Source organism: Myotis nattereri (genome assembly GCF_964212035.1).
Source record: "Myotis nattereri genome assembly, chromosome: 8".
Lineage (NCBI taxonomy): Eukaryota > Metazoa > Chordata > Mammalia > Chiroptera > Vespertilionidae > Myotis > Myotis nattereri.
In genome coordinates this window covers 64359421-64383894 of record NC_138083.1, presented here as the reverse complement: position 1 = coordinate 64383894, position 24474 = coordinate 64359421, and the positions used below count along the sequence as shown (strand labels likewise).

Sequence of the window (24474 nt, the reverse complement as noted above, 5' to 3'; positions counted from 1 at the left end):
GCTACATACTGATTCTCTCATTAATTGCAACTGAGGTGTCAACAGGGAGCTTCCTCCACCTTTGAGACTATTGATTTAACACTTATTGAACACCTACTATGTGTCAATTATTACTCTAGGTACTGGGAATGTAGTATAACAAATCAACAAAAATTCTTGCCTGTAGTGAGAGTGCAATTTATCTGTAAGAAAGTAAGTAGTAAAATATACAGTGTACAACAGTAATTACAAAAGTAATATGACCAAAAATTAAGTGACTGTGAATGTGTGTATATTTGTTTGGCTGCAATTTTTAAAAGGTTTGGTCAAGAAAAGAATCACTTTAGGTGACAAGAAACTATAGGCCTGAAAAGAGGTAAGGGAGAGAGCCACACAAAGACGGGGAAAGAATATTTCAGGCAGTGGGAAAGGAAGTATAGAGGCTGTGAGTCTAAACAAAAGTGCCCTGTTAGTGCCTAAAGGTTGGAATGGGCTCATTTTCACACTAAACCACACACAGACACACTTATCCCCATGACTAATAGTCCAACTGCCAAATCTCTAGCTACAGCTAGAAACACTTATTTGAAATCGAGAGCCTAATGGATATCTCCCCATGGTTATGTCACAGGTAACTCACACTCAATATGTACAATATTAAACTTTTGCTCAAACTTGTCCCCATATTTTGTATTTCAGAAAAGAGCAACAATTACTAAGCCAATTACTTAAACTGGGAAACTTCTTCCCTTTCTTTTACCAAGCACATCTAATACATGACTAATTTTCATTGATTCTACTTTATATTTTCCCCCCTCCATATGTTTTTTAAAATATATTTTTATTAATTTCAGAGAGGAGAGAGGGAGAGATGGAAACATTGATGAGAATCATCGATTGGCTGCTTCCTGCACGCCCCCTACTGGGGATTGAGCCTGCAACCCAGGTATGTGCCCTTGACTGGAATCGAACTCGGGACCTTTCAGTCTGCAGGCCGACGCTCTATTCACTGAGCCAAACCAGCTAGGGCTCCCCCTCCATATTTTTATGGGTCCTTCAGAGTGGTCTCCCACTTTTCATTGTTGTCATCTATCAATCCCCTGGTTACCTCCTGTAATTCCCTTTCCTCTTCTAAAAGATGTTGCTACTTTGGTTAGACCCTCACTTCCTTTATGATCCATCTTTTCCTCACTCCTGGATTCTTCCCAGCAGCATAGCGACATGCTCTAATATCTTTCCTTCCAACTAACTGTCCTTTGATCCCACATATGCCCCTTGCTACTACCTCATTTTTAAGGTGTCTCTCCACAGCCCCAATTGCCTACAGTTGTTCACTAAACATAAACAGGCAAAAGTAGGGTTATGATTGTGACACAAACAAATAACACAATAATTAATACATAATACAAGAATAAACTATTTTCCTACTCATGGCTGTAAACCTACTTTTGCCCACCCCTGTAGGAAATGATTACCAAATATATTTAGTTTTAAGATCCATCACCACAGTTACAATTTTTTTTTCTTGTGGTGAGAACTTATAATACTTTCTTAGCAACTTTCAAACATACAATACGGTATTGTTAAGTATAGATACCATGCAGTACATTACACACACCCCTGCAGGACTGACTTCTAACTGAAGGTTTGTACCTTTTGACTACTTTTACCCATTTCACCCAACCACCCCTCCACTCCACTCACCGCTCCATCAGTTCTCTGCAGCTATGAGTTTGGTGGGGTTTTCTTCCTTTTTAAAATTTACCCCGCCCCCCCAAGATTATACATAGGAAGCTTTTCTTAACAGGTCCTTGTGTCTCTCCCTCTCTCAATAAATCCTTGGGCCTGTCTGTATCTTTTAAAAACTTCTGTCCTAGCATATATTGCCTTTATTGATTTACGTGTTTCTAACGAGACGGTAAAACTCCTTGAGAACAAGTACCTGGTCTTATTCTAATATTTTCACACTAGAGGCCCAGTGCACGAAATCCGAGCACGGGTAGGGTCCCTAGGCCTGGCGGGAGATCAGGGCTGATCGTGGCCAGGGCCTGCCTTGGTCCCGCGCCTCCCCCTGGTGGTCAGTGCCGTCATAGAGAGCAATCCAACCCCCGGTCTCCCACTCGACCTCCCAAGGGGACACTTTGCATATTAGCCATATATGATATATAATAAATAGAATGTTTATTGAAACAATGAACGAACACGGGCAATTGAAAGAGCTTTAAACCACGTTAGCTACTGGCAACGTTGCTTTTATTACCCTATCAGTAGGTAGTTTTCCTGGTTAATGACAAAGACCTGTTTGCCTAAGAATGACTCTAGAACGCTTTTTCTAGGATAAAATGTAAAGGGAATGCCCCGCCCAGCATATGCACAATGTCTCCGTAATATCCAAATACATTACGTTGTACATTCAAAAAAGACGACAAACTGTAGGCTTAGATACAAGGTCTGGTGATAACGCCAACAAAGGTTCCATTTGGATCAGACCTCCAGAGACAACCTCACCACATTTCCAGCGCGGGCTGACAACCTGAAATACCAAGTCCCCCAAAATGTATACACACTTTTCAAAACCGTTCAATTCTGAAAATTAAATGTCTTTATCATCACTCAAAGTGTGTGTATACATTATTTGGGGGGGACACCTTTTAGAAACAAGAACTCTCTTTCCCCCAAGGGCCGGTGACACCCCCGAGTTGGGGTGGCGGCACTGCAAGCGCCTTCCGAAAGGCAGCCCCCCAAGTCGGGCCGTGGGGAGGTCGGGACTCACCATCAGGAACGTGAAACCCGCGAGGTCGCAGGCCGACTCACCGCAGGGAACAAACATGGTCGCACCGAAGTGGGAGGACGGAGGTAAGCGTCGGCCTTGGAGGCAGGAGGGAGGCGGGAAAGCGAAATCCACCAGCTCCCGCAGTGCCGGCGAACCCGAGTCCCTAGAGCTCCGCGCGACGCACGCGCGGCGGGGCCCGGCGAACGGGGTCCTTCGAGTCCCTCGGCGCGGGGTCCTGAGGGGCCCGTCCAGCTACCTGCCTGTCCAGAGAGCAGAAAGGGCCCGCGAGGGAGGGAGATACGGCGGAGAGCGGGTCCGGAGACTCTGACCAGGCGTTGGGGCGCGCTGAGGTCGTGAGGTGGGAACCGTGAGGGAAGGGGAACGGCAGGTGGAGGCGATCCGGCAGAGCGGGGGACAGCCCCGACGCCTGGCCGTCCGCGGCCGTTTCAAAACAGTTGGGCGCCTCCTGCCCGGCCCCTCGCCTGACTCGGCGTCGCGTCCCCCGGGAGCTGCGCGAGGCGAGCGGTCTCGCCGGCTCGGTGCTCAGCCCCGACTACGGCTCCGAGGCGGGCCGGGGCGCGCCGCGTGGTTGGAGCGCCTGCAGCGGAGAGAGTCGGCGGCGAGGCGCCGGCCCCAGCATGTCGCTGCCTCCGGAGAAAGCCTCTGAGCTGAAGCAGCTCATCCACCAGCAGCTGAGCAAGGTGAGGGGCCACGGGCCGCCTCTGCCCGCCGTGTGGCCCCGAGTCTGCGTCCCCCGGCCCGGCGGCGGCGGCGGCGGCCCCTGTTTGCCCGGGACTCGAGCCCGGGCCGTGAGGCGCAGAGCGCGGGCTGGGCGCAGCTTCGGCGTGAAGCAGAGGACCTTGCCAGCCGCGATGGAAAGAGAGTTTTAGTAAGAGTCGGAGGCGGTAGGACGGCGATAGGATTAGAGGGCAGGTGTGAACATGGAGCTTTATTGGAGGTCAGATCGAGTGTGTGTTGTTTTTGGAGACGGTGTACACTCGGACGTCGGGAAAGGGAGTTACTTTCAGGGTGAAACTGGAGGTGTCGTTGGTGTTGAACCAAAGCCGCGATTCTTCAGAAAGTCATGGGAGGGTCTGTAAGGAAAGGGTTTGTGCTGCTTCCGAGCGGAAGGAGAACGTGGTGTCTTGGAGGCGCTGGTGGGATGCCCTGACCTGGAGTGACCAAAGCTGCGGCTGATGGTGCACGTGCGTGCCCGGCTTTGTGCGCTTTCGCAGCTGCTCCCGCTCGCGGGGCGCTCCTGGTCCGGGTTCGCGGAGGGCAGGTGAGTGAGCTGCGGGTCGCGGCCAGGAAGCTGAGGGCTGGCATTCATGCTCTGCCGCCCCCGGGTCTGCGTCCTTCTCACCAGACCACCCTTCCTCCAGAGGATGGTTTCGGTGGAGTGTTATCTGTAGGGAAGTAGTAACAGAGGCAGTATATAGCCAGGAGGGATGCTTTCTAGAATCTGCGCTAGAAATGTTTCTCTTAGATGATTGTTATTTTTCTTTTTGCACAGCTACTTGATTCTCATTGAATTCTGGTTACAATTTCTCGTTTTACTATTAGCTGGAGAAGCCTTCCCGAGTGGAGCCTCTCTTCTAACGTTATATTTTTCTTTGTCAGTGGCTTAGAAAGAAATTCGCTGAGTGGCAACTGCCATTAATTTTGTTTGCCAGTATTGAAAAGAGAAATGAACTCAGTGGCAACCTTCAGCTGCTCTGTAGTGTTGTACATTGTAATGCGAGCTTTCTGTGTATAGATGGACGTGCATGGCAGGATAAGAGAAATCCTTGCTGAGACGATACGGGAAGAACTGGCTCCTGATCAACAGCAGTTATCGACAGAAGATTTGATCAAAGCTCTTAGACGTCGGGGAATCATTGACGATGTGATGAAAGAACTTAATTTTGTTACTGTGAGTAATCTTTTGGGGGGGGGGATTTGAGGGTGTAAATCCATGATTGGGGACCTCTCCTTTTAGTAAAACCACTTTAAAATAAGATCATTTTTGTCTAGTAATATCCTTGTTCCAAGTATAATCTAATGTGCCCTGGCCGGTGTGTCTCAGTTGGTTGAGCATCGCCCCATTTACCAAAAGGTTGCCAGTTCAATTCCTGGTCAGGGCACGTACCCAGATTTTGGGTTCCATCCCTGGTTGGGATGTGTATGGGAGGCAACCGATCAATGTCTCTTTCTCTCTCCCTCTCCCTTTCTCTCTCTCTAAAATCAACAAAAATAGTTTTTTAAAAGTATAAGCTAGCTAGCCCTAACTGGTTTGGCTCAGTGGATAGGGCGTCGGCCTGCAGACTGAAGGGTCCCAGGTTTGATTCCGGCCAAGGGCATGTATCTTGGTTGCCGGCACATCCCCAGTAGGAGATGTGCAGGAGGCAGCTGATTGATGTTTCTCTCTCATTGATGTTTCTAACCCTCTATCCCTCTCCCTTCCTCTCTGTAAAAAATCAATAAAATATGTTTTTAAAAAAGAAAAAGTATAAGCTAATGTAACAAGTAGGATTACGTATCAATGAAATTGGAGTTGTATACCATATTTCTCTCTACAATGACAGAATTTTCTCCTTATTTATTAGTTAGGTCTGTAACTTTAAGTATATATATTTTAGTCACATTAGTTCATCACAACCTGTTTCTTTTTCACTAATATTGTTCTATGTATACTTTTTAAGATTAGGCTTATTTTTTAAATAAGCACTGTTTTGGGACAATATTCTCTGTGATTAAGAAATTATCAATTTAAGAAAATAATTGTCTACATAAGAACTTTCAAATCTTTTCATATAAATAGGTCAGTAGTGGGATGATAGCCTTTCAGTGCACAAATTAGTAAGTAGGCCTTCTTTTGAAAATGAGGCAATAATGAGAAACTGTGACCTCATTACTGGGTAACATAATATAAAAATTGGATGGACTTCATAATACACCAGGGAATAAGTATTTTAAAACAGCATCCTTTTTTGGTTTTTGAGATTTGTAAACCCATTTGTTATAAAAGTTGACCTAGTAACAGCTTTTGCTGTGTGAATGTACTTCCTTATTAGAATCAATTCATGGTAGAATCATAAGCCAAATGTTATATGAGGTTTGGAGAAAGTTTAACCTTGTTTAAGATATTAGGGGTTTGTTTTTAGTATTCTGTGGACATTGCTTGAAGACAGTTTAATTTCTTAATAGTAGACTTTAGGAGTAACCAGTTGCATTGTCTCTTTTGAAGACTTCATTATTTTCCGTGGTCGGCAAACTGCGGCTCACGAGCTACATGCGGCTCTTTAGCCCCTTGAGTGTGGCTCTTCCTAAGCCTTAGGAGTACCCTAATTAAGTTAATAACAATGTACCTACCTATATAGTTTAAGTTTAAAAAATTTGGCTCTCAAAAGAAATTTCAGTCGTACTCTTGATATTTGGCTCTGTTGATTAATGAGTTTGCCGACCACTGATTATTTTAATTATGTAAGGAAAATAGGGGCCTTTTGAGGGGCTTTATCCTGTTTACTTGTGTTGAGTTCTTAGTTTCATTATTGACATTTTTCTTAACTATAATTTTGTTTCCTAATTTGTTCTGATTTTCTTTCTTCCTTTCTAGGATAATGTTGATCAAGAACTCCCTCCCTCTCCAAAACAACCAGTTTGTTTTACTGATAGACAATCAACGTTATTAAAAAAAAGTATGTGTTTTGTTTTTTGTTTTTTTAACGTTTAGTTATGGATAGTACTGAGGATAGATGTGCTATAGTATTTGGTATTTGTTAGAAAACTTTTCAGTTTTTTCCCCCCAGAATTAAATACTTATATTTTTGTGAGTAATCATCCAAAAAAACTGAGATTCTATTTTCCATGAAGTATGTCAGAAGATTTAATGTATAGCACAGTTGAAGCAAAAACACCTATTTTACATGTTTTAATGATACATTTTATAAAAATTGTATAGCCTTGCTTTTTTAATGGTAATGTAATTATTTCACAAGTGCACTTTGCTGAGTTGAGATAATTGTCTGAGTTGGTTTGTGGAGGTAAAGGAATGTTGGATAAGCCATTAACAGCAAAGGCATCCTAAACCTTGGCTCTGACTCCTCTCTAACTCGGAGAAAGTAGCCAGAATGTAAACTCAGAAAAAGGTGTCATACTATGTATCTTTTCTTCCCTGGGTGCAAATGGTCCTGGTATCCAGTAAATGTGTTATTTTTCTGCCCCCCATCCACCCCTCATGCTGTCTTTGGTTTTATTTCTGTCAAGTTATTATTTCCTATTGTCTTGATCACATTTCTTAAGTTATTTGGCAGTTTCCTCATATATATTGCTACACTTTGCAGCTAATATTGATCCAACACGGAGGTATCTTTACCTTCAGGTTTTGGGTGGAAAAGCTTTCTTGGAACATCTGCAAGAACCTGAGCCTTTACCAGGACAAGTTTGTTCAACCTTTACATTATGTTTGCATTTTCGAAACCAACGTTTTCGTTCTAAACCTGTTCCATGTGCCTGTGAACCAGATTTTCATGATGGCTTTTTACTTGAAGTACACAGAGAAAACTTAGGTAAGTAGCAATAATAAATTGTCTTTCGTTGAGTAAATCTTTGTGAGGTTTCCTTGCAGAACAATAATAACACGCTGTAAGGAGAGATTTATAATGGATGACCCTCCCTCTCTAGACTTTAAAATATTTTTTTCCCCTCCATTGCTCTTTTCTATATAAACTACTTCTGACTACTTTCTTGCTTTATTTTCTGGTAATTAATTTTCCCTGAAGATTACTTTTTGACTGTTTTAATGGTTGGTTGTTTAGTAATGAACATTTAAATACATATTAGGTGCATGGTACTATGCTAGGCAAGTCCTAGAGATATAGTGGGGAATAAGACATGATCCTTCTCATTTATGAAAAGTGACTACGTTTATGATATTATCTAACTTTAAAAAATCAAAATTTAAACATGAATCTGTAACTCATCTTTAGAACTTTAAAATTATAATACTTGATTCCTGTAATTGTTTTACACTGTTTCTTCCTATAAGGTTATTTCGTACATTTTAATTGTCAGTATAGAAATTTTTATAATATATTTGTAAACTTAGCAAAGTTGTAGAATTATACTTTCAGAATTTTAGATTACTAGGATGGCTAAAGCAGTACTAAAATGTATTATTTTTCCCCCCTGGTGAAAAATAATGGCTTAAATTGCTAGCTCCAAGGTGTCGGATCTTTCAGTTTTGGGTAGATAATACAGTGATTATTTCTGGAGATTAGGAATAAAGGTCGTTTTGGAATTAATGTTGACATATTTGAATTATCTTAGTAACATATAGTTTTAGGAAGTACTTTTAATGAATAGACTTATCTCTTAGAGCAGTGGTCAGCAAACTCATTAGTCACCAGAGCCAAATATCAACAGTACAACGATTGAAATTTCTTTTTTAAACTTAAACTATATAGGTAGGTACATTGTTATTAACTTAATTAGGGTACTCCTAAGCTGGCCTTTGCTAAAAACGTCCTCAATCTGATTGAGGTACATTCTCTGAGGTTGACCCCTTCCAACTCTCCCATCCACACTCATCTTGTATACTTGTTTCGTCTTATCTCCTTTCGTTCATCCTCTCTATATGTCCAAACCATCTCAACATACCTTTCTCAATCCTCGACACTACATCTTCTTTCACTCCACAACGTTCCCTGTACGTGCGCGCCTGCACGTGGTATTTTGTGGAAGAGCCGCACTCAAAGGGCCTCGCGAGCCACGGTTTGCCAACCACTGTCTTAGAGCAACGGTCGCAGGCCTTTCGGACCTCATTGACCACCAGTGGTCCATGGACCATCGGTTGGTGACCGCTGTCTTAGAGATCAGAAAATACTGATATTCATTAAGTGATAACTCATCACATTTCTACTAGTCCTCTAAAAGTTGTGAGAAATAGGACTGTACTTTTATTCCCAGTCCGTTGAATGCTTTCTGAGTCATTACCAAATTATTCTATTTGGTTTTATATAAGTTTATTAATACTTTTCAGTAAAAGTATTTTATGTTGGCCATAACCGGTTTGGCTCAGTAGATAGAGCATCGGCCTGAGGACTCAAGGGTTCCAGGTTCGATTCCAGTCAAGGGCATGTACCTTGGTTGCGGGCACATCCCCAGTAGGGGGTGTGCAGGAGGCAGCTGATCGATGTTTCTCTCTCATTGATGTTTCTAACTCTCTATCCCTCTTCCTTCCTCTCTGTAAAAAATCAATAAAATATATTTTTTTAAAAAGTATTTTATGTTGGCTTAACTGAATATGTAATATAGTGTAATTTTTTTTTGGTTTATGTTGCTAGGTGATGGAACTAGAATGGCTGATTCAACAACAATGTTATCAATAAGTGATCCAATTCATATGGTGCTAATCAAAACAGATATATTTGGTGAGACCACTTTAGTAGCATCCTATTTTCTCGAATGGCGATCAGTTTTGGGCTCAGAAAATGGAGCAACCAATCTTACTGTGGAACTTATGGGTGTAGGTATGATGATTATTATCATGTTACCTTTTTATAAGTCCTAGTTTGTTTGTAAGTACATTTTATATTTTGAAAATGCCTTTATAAATCAAGAGGCAAACATGTAAAAAGAATTTCTTTAGAATTATAATTGGACTTCAGTGTTGTAGTCTATGGAAATGTCTTGAAGACTAGTGTGAGTGTAGAACTTCATAGTCATTCTGGCCTTGTCTTAAAGAAATTTCTTTTCCTAGGAAATGAATAAACAAATTTTGAGAGTTCCCCGCTCCCCCAAATTCATTTGATTATATATAAGGCTATAAAGAAAATTAAGATTCTACACATATGCATATACATGCATGCATACACAAAATACCTCCATTCCAGCACATCCCGGAATATAATGCATCTCCATTAGTACCAGTGGCTTCCTGCAGCAGCTGTTCTTATGGAATATGGAGTAGGTTTTCTTCTATCTCTTTAATTGTGGAAAAGTGACCCTCAAAGGTGCTAACCTTCTCAATGTCAGTACCAGTAAATAGTATTTGAGAACAGAGATGGTGCCTATCTTATTCACCATTGTCTCCTTGGACTCTCGCATACTACTTGATATGTAATACATATTTACCAATACAGTGAAAAACAAAAGCTACCTATGTTTTATACATAACATAATGGAAGTACTTTGGTATTGAATCTTAGTCACAGAGTTAAATCTGGCCATTGGACAGTATAGCTTTAGTAATTTAGATTTTGATAAGTCAGACCCTGAATGTGTTTTTACTTAAATAAAAAGTAGAGAAAAAAGTTTTAGGTATGATGTTTATTTTTAACTGATACCCATTAATTGTATTCTAATTCTTTAAATACAGGCATGGATTAAAAATTTGTATTCACATGTGATGTGAAAAATGGGAGGGGATAAATGGGAATTACTGTATGTGACAAAAAGTATAAATATTTTCTGAGAATGAGGTGTTAACAGCTACTTTTACTTTGGTTTTAAATGTAAGTCTGGTTGGTATCAGACATTTAATTAATATAAAAATTAATACTTCTGAATCCTTTAAGTCTGAAAAGTCACTTAAAAGTGATTAGGAAGCTAAGAAAATAGGTAATCTTAAAATGACATGAAGGCCTTAGTACCAAATAAAAACTAATTTGATTTGGTTCATTTTGATATGAATATTAAAGGTAACGTTGAATATTTATGTAAGTGGTAAAGCACACAATTCTTAAATTATTTTGGTTGACTAAATATGCACAGCATTAAAACCTCTGAAGTTCTAAGTATCTGTTTACACTTTTAGGCACAGAATCAAAAGTTTCTGTGGGAATTTTAAATATAAAACTTGAGATGTACCCACCACTCAGTCAAACATTATCTCAAGAAGTAGTGAACACACAGGTAAAAAATTCTGAATTTCTCTTCTTTGTGTAATTGTTTTCATAATTGTATGTTTCCCTGTTGATCCTAGAAAGCACTTTCTTTTTAGAAAATTACAGTTTGTTAGTTTTAAGCAAGAGAATGACAATATGATTTAATATTTAAAAATGTCTTGGCAGAAAAAGATTACTCTGATGTTGTCTGGAGACTGATTTGTATGGGGGGAGGTGTAGAAATAGGCAAGTCATTTTGAGGCTCTTAGAGATGAGATGATGGTGGCTTAGATTAATTAGGGTAGTGGTAGAGATGGAGAGAAGTACATAGATCTGTTACATATTTTATAGTAATTAAGGAGAATGAATAGAAATTGAAACTTTTTTTTTTTTTTAAATTTCAAGCTTGCTTTGGAACGTCAGAAAACTGCAGAGAAAGAGCGATTATTTCTTGTATATGCTAAGCAGTGGTGGAGAGAATATTTGCAAATTCGACCCTCACACAACTCACGGCTGGTTAAGATTTTTGCTCAGGTTTGTAAATTATATTAGAAAAACTCCACAGCTGTATTTGATATTAACTGTATTTTTAAAATACATTTTATTTAACTTGAATTTGTAAAAAGTATTTATTACAGAAAAATGAAAATTTATTTGTAAAATACAATGCTACTTTTGTAATACTTTCTTTCACTGAATGATATAATACAATCTTTTATTTTGCTTTTCATTTTTGTTTCTTGAACCCTTTTTGAATATATATTATTGAAAGTAGATGAAAACCCTTTTGTTTGAGTGTATCTTTGATTGGTACTTAGTACTAAATAACTACTAAGACATTTTCTAATTTATATGTAAATTCAGCTTTTGTGTGCAGAACTGGGGCTCCACATATATATTTTTTCTGGTTAGGGTGTTTTTTTAAAAAGACAAACATATATTACATGTAATAATTTTATATACCAAGATCCCTAAGCCAATGACCAATAATATTTAGCTCCAGCATTTCAACTGCAGCATTTCAATTGTATCTCTGCTTCTATTTTTCTTGTATCCTAAGCCCATTTTCTATCTTTAACAAACATACAATATATGATTAGATCCATATCTTTTTGTAACTTAAGGACTACTTAAATACTTTATGTATATTCAGGCTTATGTAGATGTATTTTTATGTGAATATAATGTTGTAGTGGATTATATTTCTCAGATCCTGTGCATTTGTCTAGCTTTACCCTATATTCCCTAGATTTTTAGGACAGGCTAAAAGTGTTTCAATTTCTAGATGAGGAGCTTGGGAATGTGGGAGATTGTAGTTGACTAGTGGTGGAGATGAAGGAAATGGCTTCTAACTTTACAATAACACTATCTATACATTGAATGACTAGGCAGGCAAGGTAGCAGTGATGTCAGATCAAGGGCAAAGAGAGGTCAAAATATAACTGGTTCCGCCCTAGCTGATTTGCTCAGTGGTTAGAGCACCGCCACAAACTGAAGGGTCGCAGGTTCAGTTCTGGTCAAGGGCACATACCTTCATTGCTGGCTCTATTCCCAATCCCTGGCCACCGGCCCCAGTTGGGACATGTGCAGGAGGCAATCAGTCGATGTGTCTCTCTCACAACGATGTTTCTCTGTCTCCTCCCCCACCTCCCCTTCCACTCTCTCTAAAAAGTCAATGGGAGAAATATCTTCTGGTGAGAATTAACAACAACAACACATATATACATATATATATATATTGTTCCTGCTGTCTATTTAGTCTGAGGTTGCCATAGGGAATCTGACCAGTTTGGGGTGGTTGGTGGGGGAAGGGGAGGAAGTAGAATAGAGAAATTGCAAATGAAAGAGGAGGAAGGAAAAGAATGGAATATGCAGTTAAGGGAATCAAAGAACTGAGATTGTGTTTTAGGAAATATTACTTAAGGTTCCTGTCTCAGAATTCATTGTAAGAAGATTTGAACCATGTAGGGTCATTTAGTCGATTGGTAACCATATGAGATTGTCAAGTAGCCAGGCATTGCTACTTTTTGCAAACGGTGTGAAGGATAGAGAAGTGAAGATTTTTTTCTAAGTTCAAACATCAGCTCAGTTATGACAAACTATTAAATTGCAGTTTCAACTATTGCTCATTAGTTTGTGCCATTTCTTTCCATATAGAGTAAATAACATTTTTATCTTTCTTAGGTTCCTTTTCCAATAGTGTTTCTTGTTGCTTCTTCCTATGTTTGGCTAGATACGAAATTAAGGTACAACAACAGTTATTTAAGGCATCAATCTAATTTCAAAAACTATAGTTTTAAATATACATATTATTATACATGGCCTTAAAATGAATTTCCAGTGATTCCATGCAAAGAGGAAATAGTATACAACAGCACTATCCAGTAGAGCTTTCTGCATTGATAGATATGTGCTGTCCAGTGTGGTAACCCTTAGCCATATGTAGCTGTTGAGCACACAAAATATGACTAACACAGTTAAAGAACTGGTTTTTAAAATTTTATTAACAATTAAATAGCCACATATGGTTAGTGGCATTCTATTGAACAGTACAGGTTTAGAGGTTGAAATACTGAAGTTTTCTAGATATTTAAATAGTTTATGGGGATATAGTTAGGTAATATTAGAGACATTGCTATAATGAAACAAGTAATGGTATATCTTATATTCCAAGGTGCTACTATAACTTGTTTAGGGCAAATGCATCTTTTTTTTTTACATTTTCATTTCTTTCTTGCCTATTAGTGGAATTGTAAGAATAGAGCAAACCCGCCCACACAAGCACTAAACTAATTATCTTTATACAAACAAACATCTTTAGAATATCCAGGGTTATCATATTTTAATAATCCATTGTTCTTTTTCTTTCTCACTAGCTGGTTTTGCTATAGTATAGTAGTAATTCACTTAATGATAGCTTTTACATTTCCTGTGCAGAAATTTTTTTAAATGCCCTCAGGTTCATCTGTATTGCAAATGGCAAGGTCTCTTCCTTTTTTTTGTATGGCTGAATGTTACTCCATTTTAAATGTATACCACTTTTTCTTTATCCATTCATTTGTTGAAGGACATTCTGGTTGTTCCATATCCTGGATATTGCCAATAATGCTGCAGTGAACATGGTGTGCAATCTTTGAGATACTGATTTCAACTACTTTGGATATATATCCAGGAGTGGGATTGCTGGATCATATGATAGTTTATGTTCTTACTGTCAAAGGCTTTGGCGTTAGCTCAATGTTTGGATCCCGTCCCTGTTGCATAATGGCTGTAGCTTCAGTTTCTTCATCTATGAAATGAAAGTAATAGAGATGTTATGAGGATTAAAAGAGAAATTGTATGCATAGCAGTCAGCAATCTAGTGCTAGGTACAAGGTAAGCAGTAAGTGATAATCCAGAATTATTTTATTCTGCATTAATGTACTCTGAGAACAGGTGTTAAAATTGAAAATGATTAATCAGTCATTACAGATAATGTTTTCCCTCTCTTTCTCCAGGACGAAAATGGGATAAATAGACCAGTCTGTTCCTATGTTAAACCCCTTCGAGCTGGGCGGCTTCTGGATACCCCAAGGCAAGCAGCAAGATTTGTTAATGTCCTTGGTTATGAAAGAGCCCCTGTTATTGGAGGAGGAGGTAAACAGGAACAGTGGTGCACTCTGCTGGCCTTTCTCTGTAGAAACAAGGTATCCTACACACATAATAGAATTAAAAAGCAGTACGTCATAATTGTGAATTTGTGGTACATTTGTAAAATAATTAACGTAGAAAAATGTACATAATATCAACTTCAATGAGACAATCTTTTCACCATTTTTCTTAACACTTAAATGTCAATACATAAAGAAAAAACTTAGCATCTTTATTTTCTCATGTAGCTTATTATTTAATGTACTGTGATTTCTGTGAGGTAAGGATCTATAAGTACTATTATGTCAGAAACCAAGACATAGAGGTAAATGAAACTGAATTAGAGCAGCAGGACTATTACTATGGTCTTCTAGTATTATTCGTGTATTAAAATTTGTTTAGATGATGTGTGTTTTTAAAAAAAGAAAATGGCAGTACAAAATGAATATGGAAAAAATTACTGGATTTATTGGGGTTTTGATTAGATCAGATGTCCTATCTAATAATAGAGAAACATGGTAATTAGCTGTACCTCTGCTACCCTTCCCATTGGCTAATCAGGGTGATATGCAAATTAACTGCCAACCAAGATGGCGGCCGGCAGCCAGGCAGCTTGAAGCGAACAAGAGGCTTGCTTGCTTCAGTGACAGAGGAAGCTAACATTCCCCGCCTGCCTTGCCGGCCTCTGAACTTGCAGTTTGAAACATTGTTACAAATATAGAAGCTAAACAAAACCCCAGAAACCTGCTTTCAGCCAGCAGGACTGCAACATTGTTTCAATTATAGAACAAACGCAGATCCCTGCTTTCAGCCAGCCCGGATCTCAGAGCTGGAGTGAGCAAGACCGCAACAGTGTTACAATTATAGAACCCAAACAAACCAGATACCTGCTTTCAGCAGCCGAGGCCTCAGAGCTGGAGCCAAGCCTCAGAGCTAAAGTTGGCCCAGAATAAGAAAAAAAGGAAAGGTTGGGAGCTTCAGTCCCCCGCCAGCCTGAAAATGGCCCTCAGCCCCTCACCCAGACTGGCCAGGCACCCCAGTGGGGACCCCTACCCTGATCCAGGACACCCTTCAGGGCAAACCAGCTGGCCCCCACCCGTGCACCAGGCCTCTATCCTATATAGTAAAAGGGTAATATGCCTCCCAGCACCGGGATCAGCGGAGCTGCAAGGCCTCCCGGCATCGGGATCAGTGTGATAGGGGGCAGCAACCAAACCCCCTGATTGCCCTGCGGCTCTGTGTGTGACAGGGGGCAGGGCCACAACCTCCCTATCCGCCCTGCTCTGTTCGTGACAGGGTGCGGCACCCCAACCCCCTGATAGCCCTGCTCTGTGCCTGATAGGGGGGAGCTCCCCAACCCCGATTGCCCTGCGGCTCTGTGTGTGACAGGGTGCGGCGCCCCAACCCCCCCGCCCCCCACCACGGGCCCTGCTCTGTGTGTGACGGGGTAGAGCCATAAATTCCCCATCAGCCCTGCCCTGAGTGTGACAGGGTGCGGTGCACCAACCCCCTGATCAGCCCTGCTCTGTGGGTGATAGAGGGCGGAGCCCCAACCCCCTGATCCGCCCTGCTCTGTGTGTGACAGGGGACTGTGCCCTAACTCCCCAATCGGCCCTACTCTGTGAGTGACAGGGGGGAGCTCCTCCACCCCCTGATCGGCCCTGCTCTGTGCGTGACAGGGTACGGAGCCCCAGCCCCCCTGATGGGCCCTGCTCTGTGTGTGACGGGGGAGCACCCCAACCCCCTGATCTGCCCTGCTCTGTGCGTGACAGGGTATGGAGCCCCAACCCCCCTGATGGACCCTGCTCTGTATGTGACAGGGGGCAGCGCCCCAACCCCCTGATCGGCCCTGCTCTGTGCGTGGTAGGGGGTGGCGCCGCAACCTCCCTATCGACCCTGCCTTGAGTGTGACGGGGCGGTGCCCCAACCCCCCAATCAGCCCTACCCTGAGCGTGACTAGGGGTGGCATCGCAACCTCCTGATCCGCCCTGCTCTGTGCATGACAGGAGGTGGCGCCCTAACTCCCCAATCGGCCCTGCTCTGAGCCCGACCAGGGGCTGCACCTAGGGATTGGGACTGTCCTCTGCCACCTGGGAGCAGGCCTAAGCCAGCAGGTCGTTATCGCCCGAGGGGTTCCAGACTGCGAGAGGGCACAGGCCGGGCTGAGGGACCCCCCCTTCCCCCCGAGTGCACAAATTTTTGTACACCGGGCCTCTAGTAAGTATATATTTAGGAATTTATATAAATTTATTGATCTTAAACTTAAATGAATTGATTTCAGTAAACTAGCCATTTGAAATTGTGTAAATATTGTAGGTATTCATAAGGCAAGCTTATGCAATGGAAGAAACTGTTTATATTAGAAATTGATTTGTCAGAATGATTTTGTCTTAGACAACTGAAAAGAGTTAAACATTACTTATCAAAATTGTTTTGATTTATTCTCAATCTATAGTTCCCAAAAGTTGTGTGTATAGATCAAAACATTTTTATTTCAGCCATGACCGGTTTGGCTCATTGGATAGAGCGTCGGCCTGCGGACTGAAGGGTCCCAGGTTCGATTCCGGTCAAGGGCATGTACCTTGGTTGCAGGCACATCCCCAGTGGGAGGTGTGCAGGAGGCAGCTGATCGATGTTTCTCTCTCATCGATGTTTCTAGCTCTCTATCTCTCTCTCCCTTCCTCTCTGTAAAAAATCAATAAAATATGTTTAAAAAAAACAAAAAAACATTTTTATTTCAAACATAGTAGGAATGGTACATATTTAAAATTATTATCTATACTAATAAAAGCCTATGTGGTCGTCATGCCCTCACACCGTAACAATCCATCACCAGGAGGCTGCGTGTACAGCGGGTGGGCGGGGACTTGACGCTGCGTGCGTGGTGCGCAGGCAGGTCCTGGTGGCTCCGCGTGGAGCCACGGAAGCAGGTCCCGGCAGCTCTGCGCAGAGCCGTGGAGGTGGGTCCTGGCGGCTTTGCGCGGTGCGGAGGTGGGACCCCCGGCTCTGGCCTACCTCTTTGGGGCATTCCATCGAGGACCCCTGGATGGGTGGGCAGGGCCTACCTCTTTGGGGAGATTGATTGCGGGGCTCCCGCCCTGTGAGGGCACAGGCCAGGCTGGGGGTACCCCCGGCACCTCTCCCCCCCCCCCCCAGTGCATGAATTTCGTGCACCGCTCCTCTAGTGTAAATAATATATTTATAAAGCAAATAATCACCCATTTGATTCACTGTTTTTTTATTTTTTTATTTTTATTAAAAATATTTTTTTATTGATTTTTTACAGAGAGGAAGGGAGAGGGATAGAGAGTTAGAAATATCAATGAGAGAGAAATATTGACCAGCTGCCTCCTGCACACCCTCTACTGGGGATGTGCCTGCAACCAAGGTACATGCCCTTGACCGGAATTGAACCTGGGATCCTTGAGTCCTCAGGCCGATGCTCTATCCACTGAGCCAAACCGGTTAGGGCTGATTCACTGTTTTTTTGTTGTTAAGTTTGTTTAAAGAGAAAGCACATCTTTAATTAGAAATTTGAAAATTACGTAAAATATATTTCTGGCACAAACAGATTTACAACAGTGAAAGTGAAATTTCATTCATAATCTTATTGCCAATATGTGTTTTTATGCTTTTCTCTCATTATATATCATTTTTTTCCATAACCTCTCCTGTTAGGTATCATTTTTTTCCAAAATTAAGATAGAAGTAAAATATTGTGTCCTGCTTTATAATTTAGCATTGTGCTCTGAACTCTGTGTTGCTAGTCTTTATGATCTCTGTCTTTTAATGGCTATATGAAATTTTCTTAAGTTGATATATAAAATCTGCTTAACTATTTCCCCATTGTAGGCACTGGAATTTCTTTTGGCTGCGTTAGGTTTGCTTCCATTTTTTGATATCATGGAGAATGATATTTTGCATTGAGCATCGTTGGTTGTATTCTTGGGTTTTTGAAAAAAAATTAGTATAAAATCTCAATGTAGAAATTACTGGGTTTCCAAGGTTGTATATTATGTTTTTCTAATGTCAATTTAATGATTATAAAATGCTGTTTGTTTTATTGCAATTAGGTAAAACGCAACAGTGGGAACCACTACTGCAAAATTTTGAGGATGAAGATATATCATCCATTCTAATACTGAACTCAATAGTTATTTTTACTTTTGCATATTACCTGTATTTCTATGTTTAAACACATATCTTCATGTAATTGTAGTCTTACTGTTTAATATTTTAATAATGTATTTCATAAAAGCCATCAGATATTTTTAATTTTTTTTGAAGTTTTTATAATTTTTTAAAATTGTGAAAGTAATATAACATTATCAAAGAGAATTTAGAAAGTAAAAGGGAAGCCCTGGCTGGGTAACTCAGTTGATTAGTGTGTCATCCCGATATTCCAAGGTTGCAGGTTCGATTCCTGATCAAGGCACATGCAAAAATCAGCCAATGGCCCTACCTGGTCTGGTGTTGGCCCGCAGACTGAAGGGTCCTGGGTTCAATTCCGGGTTGCAGGCTCAATCCCCAGCCCTGGTCAGAGCGCATGCTGGAGGCAACCATTCGATGTGTCTCTCACATCGGTGTTTTTTTCTTTCTGTCTCCCCCCCCTCCCTTCCACTCTCTCTAAAAGTCAATGGGAAACTATCCTTGGATGAGCATTAACAACAACAAAATAGAATCAACCAATGAATGCATATAAGTAAATGGAAGAGCAAATCAGTGTTTCTTTCTTGCTCCCCCTCCCCTTCCTTTCTTTTTCTAAAAATCAATTAAAAAATAATTGGTGCCTGAGCAAATAAGTGCATTGGACATTGTATCAGTCATGTACTAAAAGTTGTATTTTAATTAGATTTCAAAGTAAACATTAAAAAAAAATACAGGGGGAAATTATATATAATCACCTTAAATATAGCTGCTGTTGGCATTATGTTGTATACTACCCAGTCATTTTCCTATGTATTCCTTAAAATAATCATGTATAGATGCTATAACTCATTGTTTTCAGTTTGTGTGTTTTCCCATTTGCATTTTCTGCTCTGATTTGTCAGCTTGTCTGTTCATGTTCATTAGCTATTCATTTAAAAAATCTTACTGTTTTTCTTCTATATTGTATGAGTTCTTTATAAACTTTTGAATCTGAATGTTCCCTCTTAAAGTATACATATTATAACTATTAGATTTCTGAGCTCTCACTTTGTAAAATAATTTAGGCTCTTCTAAATTTTGTATTTTATTTTTCCACTCTTATTATTTCAGCCTAACACTATTATCTAATGATTAAAAGGAAAAAAATTAATAATATGCTTTATTGTCATTTTGTATTTTTATATTTAATGAGGAGACAATATGAAGGAACAGATACTTAATTTTTTAATTAATTGTATTTTTATAGGGTGACTGTGAAGATCATGCTAACCTTCTGTGCAGCCTTCTTCTTGGATATGGATTAGAAGCGTTTGTATGTGTTGGGACTAAGGCAAAAGGAGTACCTCATGCTTGGGTTATGACTTGTGGAACTGATGGAACCATCACTTTTTGGGAGAGTTTAACAGGACACAGGTTAGCCAACTAAGTTTACAAAGATATGAAAATGAAGATGCAGATATTTTATATTATAGGTTCTTTGTTTAGATTGATGATATCAAAGGTACTTATTGATAATTTTAGTTATTAAAGCCTTTTCAGTGACTAAAACTACTTCAATTAAAATATCTATAATTAAACTCTTAAGAAAATTTGTACACCTAAAATATTCTTTACTAACATAATATTGGTAAAAATATACATTATATTTACTTTTAATTTTATGTAATTGGTATATGCTTTTCTGATGATCATCTCTAAGCCTGAAAATAAACTCAAGTTGAAATCATGATTTCTTTTTAAAATTTGATGTGGTCACCAAGTCTGTGTTAATAAACTCATTGGACATTTTTTCAGGCTTCCCCCTCCCCCCCAATTTATTTATTGATTTGAGAGAGAGAGGAAAGGGGAGGGAGAGAGAAACATCGATTTGTTTTTCCACTTACTTAGGCATTCCTTGGTTGATTCTTGTATGTGCTCTGATGGGACATTAAACCTGCGACCTTGACACATAGGGACTGGAGGCTCAGTGCACGAAATTCATGCACTGGTCGGGTCCCTAGCAGCTGTTGGCTGCTGGCCAGGTACTCTCTCCTTGCCCTCGGCTGCCTGCCTCTGGCTGCCACTGATGGCCAGGGCCTCCCTCCCTTCCCCCGGCCACCTACCAGTGCCGGGGTCTCCCTTCGTTCCCCCGGCTACCTACCAGTGCGGGGGGTCCGCCCTCCCTTCCCCCGGCCACCTACCAGTGCCGGGGCCTCCCTCCCTTCCCCTGTCCAGCCCGCCCCCTGGTCGAACTCCTGGAAGAACTGTCGAGGGGACAATTTGCATACTACCCTTTTATTATATAGGACTAGAGGCCCGGTGCACAAAATCATTCACTTGGGGGTGGGGGGAGTCCCTCAGCCCGGCCTGCGCCCTGTTGCAGTCTGGGAACCCCGCAATCGATTGTCCCGCAGAGGGAGGCCCTACCAACTGTCACAGCAGGCCTGGGCCTCCCTCTGTGAGACAATAATAAAAGCGTAATATGTAAAATATATAGCCAAATATATAGCCAAATTATTTTAATTGTGTTATCTGAGATAAATTTTTTATTTTAACAATATGCATAGAATATATTTTCATGTTAAAGGAGTAAAGTTGATTTATGTAGCATAAGATAATGCTATATAATTAATATAGAGCAGTGGTTCTCAGCCTTCTGGCCCTTTAAATACAGTTCGTCATGTTGAGATCCAACCATAAAATTATTTTTGTTGCTACTTCATAACTGTAATGTTGCTTCTGTTATGAAATGTAATGTAAATACAGTGGGGCCTTGACTTACGAGTGTCCCGACTAACGAGTTTTTCGAGATATAAGCCGTCTCTCGGCCGATTTTTTGCTTTGAGTTGCGAACTAAAATTTGGGTTACGAGCCAGCTTCAGATAACCCCACCGCTAGTTGGCGCAGCGAACGTCTCAGTGAACGCCACAACATCAGCCCAGCATCACGTGTCTCACTCGTTCACTGTTGATTTGACATACGAGTAATTTGAGTTACGAGCTCCGTCACGGAATGAATTAAACTCGTAAGTCAAGGCCTCACTGTATCTGATATGCAGGATGGTCTTAGGCGACCCCTGTGAAAGGGTCTTTTGACCGCCAAAGGGGTCGCGACCCACAGGTTGAGAACCACTGATATAGAGTAATCAAATTATAGAAACATAAGAACGAAAAATGAGTATTAAAACTCTAGTCCTGGGAAATAGTTAGGGCTTTAAGTGTCCTCAATAAAATGCTGCCTTCCTAATTTAAATTCTTATTATATAAAATTATGATTTGCCTTTTTTAGGTACATCCATAAATCTACCAATCCTGATGAACCTCCAGTTGCTGAACAACCCAAACCATTGTACCCATATCGAACAATTGGTTGTGTTTTCAACCATCAGATGTTTCTGGGAAATTGTCAGCCCTCTGACTCTGTAGAAATCTGTGTATTTGATTTGAATGATGAATCTAAATGGAAACCCATGAGTGAAGAAGCAATTAAATCTGTGTGTGCTCCAGGAGCTACAACATCCCTTCCTCCCTTTCCACCTCTCTGTGCATCCACGATTGATGCTTCAGTAACAAGTAATGAAATAGAAATGCAGCTAAGGTTACTAGTGTCAGAACACAGGAAGGTAATTAACACTGAAATTTGTAGTTTCATGCTTTTTTCATTTGTTTATGGATAAGCAATTTTTGGGGTGTGTGTATGATAGTGCCAGTCACTATTCTAGCCCTGAACAAGGAAAATTACTGTCCCTACTTTTAAAAGCTTAATAGTTTTGAAATTCATGAGATAAAACTCTGAGACTCAGAAATTTCTAAATTCACCATTATTTCTAGAATTTATTACTTTCTTCTAGAAATAAAGAGTAAATGTTCAGTAAATATTTGAGTTTACTTATATATGCAATTAGTTTGTTGATTTTTCTCCCCTCTTATAGTTGAATTTATGGTAGGAGCAATCAAATTAAGCAGATTCAATCTTACTAAATTATGAAGTTAAATAAAATGTGATATCACAATTTATTGTCACTGTCTTCCATAGCAGGACTATTCCATATGATCTTTTCTTTCTTTTTTTTTTTTTTTAAATATATTTTATTGATTTTTTACAGAGAGGAAGGTAGAGAGATAGAGAGTTAGAAACATCGATGAGAGAGAAACATCGATCAGCCGCCTCCTGCACATCTCCTACTGGGGATGTGCCCGCAACCCAGGTACATGCCCTTGACCGGAATCGAACCTAGGACCTTTCAGTCCGCAGGCCGACGCTCTATCCACTGAGCCAAACCGGTTTTGGCCATATGATCTTTTCTAGTTGATAGTAAAGAAGTATAGAATTTGGAGCCCGTATTAACATCATTATATTGAATGTTTTTGTTTTTTTCAAGAATTAAAATCTGATACCAATAGTTTATTTTTCACTTATGTATTTTTATAATAATGGGAAGTTTTAAAAATGGACAGGTTTAAAAAATCTTGGTATATGTTAGAATAATCAACAATTTTTTATAATTGGGTGTTAAAATATTGTGTTTTACTTTTTCACTTTTTGATTGCTATAGGATCTTGGCCTCACTACTGTTTGGGAGGACCAGCTTTCTTATCTCTTATCACCAGCTTTGGCTTCTTACGAATTTGAGCGAACAACAAGTATATCTGCAGGCAATGAAGAATTTCAAGATGCCATAAGGAGGGCTGTACCTGATGGTCACACATTTAAAGGGTTCCCAATACATTTTGTGTATAGAAATGCAAGGCGTGCATTTGCCACATGTCTTCGGTAAGGTGGAATTTATGAATTCATAAATGTTTTGTGGTAGGGCTTTAAGAAATCAGTTAGTCTGATAGTTTATTTAGAAACTAGAGGCCTGGTGCATGAAATTCGTGCACTTGGGGGGCCCCTCAGCCTGGCCTGTGCCCTCTTGCAGTCCAGGAGCCCTCGGGATGTCTGACTGACAGCTTAGGCCTGAGCCCTGCACATAGCGGGCCTAAGCTGGCAGTCAGACATCCTTAGCGCTGCCAAGGAGGCAGGAGAGGCTCCCGCCACCACCGCTGCGCTTGCCAGCCATGAGCCTGGCTTCTAGCTGAGCAGTGCTCCCCCTGTGGGAGCACACTGATCACCAGGGGGCAGCTCCTGCGTTGTACGTCTGCCCTCTGGTGGTCAGTGCACGTCATAGTGACTAGTTGTTCTGCTGTTCGGTAGATTTGCATATTAGCTTTTCATTATATAGCAGGACTTCAGATTCACATGGGGAACCTCTATAAATAAGACTTACCTTCTTTGCCACAGATTGTGATTCATTAAGCCTGAAATGTAGCTTTTGATAGTTTGGGATAATTTTCCCAGTGATTTTGGTGCAATCTTTGTTGAGGATCTCTGATCTTGACTAGTATAATTTTTTAAATATATAGATTATGAGAAAATAGTCTATAATTTGATTAAAATTACAGAGCCCAGCCCGGCTGGCATGGCTCAGTGGTTGAACTTCGCCCTATGAACCAGGAGGTCACAGTTCAATTCCTGGTCAGGGCATATGCTTGGGTTTTGGGCTTGATTCCCAGTGGGGGACATGCAGGAGGCAGCCAATCAATGATTCTCTCTCATCGTTGATATTTCTCTCTCTCTCCCTCTCCCTCTCCCTTCCTCTCTCTGAAATTAATAATAAAAAAATAATTAAAATAAAATTACAGACCCCTTGGTAGTAAAGACAGGATTTTAAAATATTTAAAATGCTGACTTACTTAGAAATAAGAAATTAAAGCCTATGTTTACTTCCTAAGTGAGTAAATTTTCTTCCTTCTGTAGGTCTCCTTTCTGTGAAGAAATAATCTGTTGTCGTGGAGACCAGGTGCGGCTGGCAGTTCGTGTCCGAGTGTTTACTTACCCCGAATCTGCATGTGCTGTTTGGATCATGTTTGCTTGTAAATATCGCTCGGTATTATAGGACTAACATTTGTATAAGAATATACCTGTATTTTATTGGATTTTTACACATTGTATATTACTGCCTGCTTAGAAGTTATTTTAAAAATCACAATCTGGCTTGGGTGTCATATTTCAGTTTTGTATATACTTGTAGTGTTTGAAAAAAATATGTGTGTATTT

The 24474-nt window shown here is 40.5% G+C and overlaps 2 protein-coding genes across 3 annotated transcripts in view; one reads left to right on the top strand and one right to left on the bottom strand.

Moving 5' to 3' along the window:
- The window catches only part of PSMG2 (proteasome assembly chaperone 2), a 14316-nt gene extending 10734 nt beyond the window's left edge, over window positions 1-3582 (bottom strand). The window contains exon 1 of one of the 2 annotated variants that reach the window (XM_081097609.1): window positions 2753-3582. In XM_081097609.1, coding sequence (XP_080953735.1) covers window positions 2753-2809 — 57 coding nt within the window. In that variant the 5' untranslated portion in view covers window positions 2810-3582. The remainder of the gene's footprint in view (window positions 1-2752) is intronic. The other variant, XM_081097608.1, reaches the window with a different exon arrangement.
- On the top strand, window positions 3391-24474 carry CEP76 (centrosomal protein 76; the record flags this gene model as incomplete). Its single annotated transcript, XM_081097610.1, has 12 exons — window positions 3391-3453; window positions 4509-4664; window positions 6348-6429; window positions 7075-7299; window positions 9076-9261; window positions 10548-10645; window positions 11023-11151; window positions 14115-14303; window positions 19643-19809; window positions 21664-21997; window positions 22931-23148; window positions 24175-24474. 12 exons carry the CDS (start codon window positions 3391-3393, stop codon window positions 24311-24313), a joined length of 1986 nt encoding a protein of 661 aa, XP_080953736.1. The 3' UTR covers window positions 24314-24474.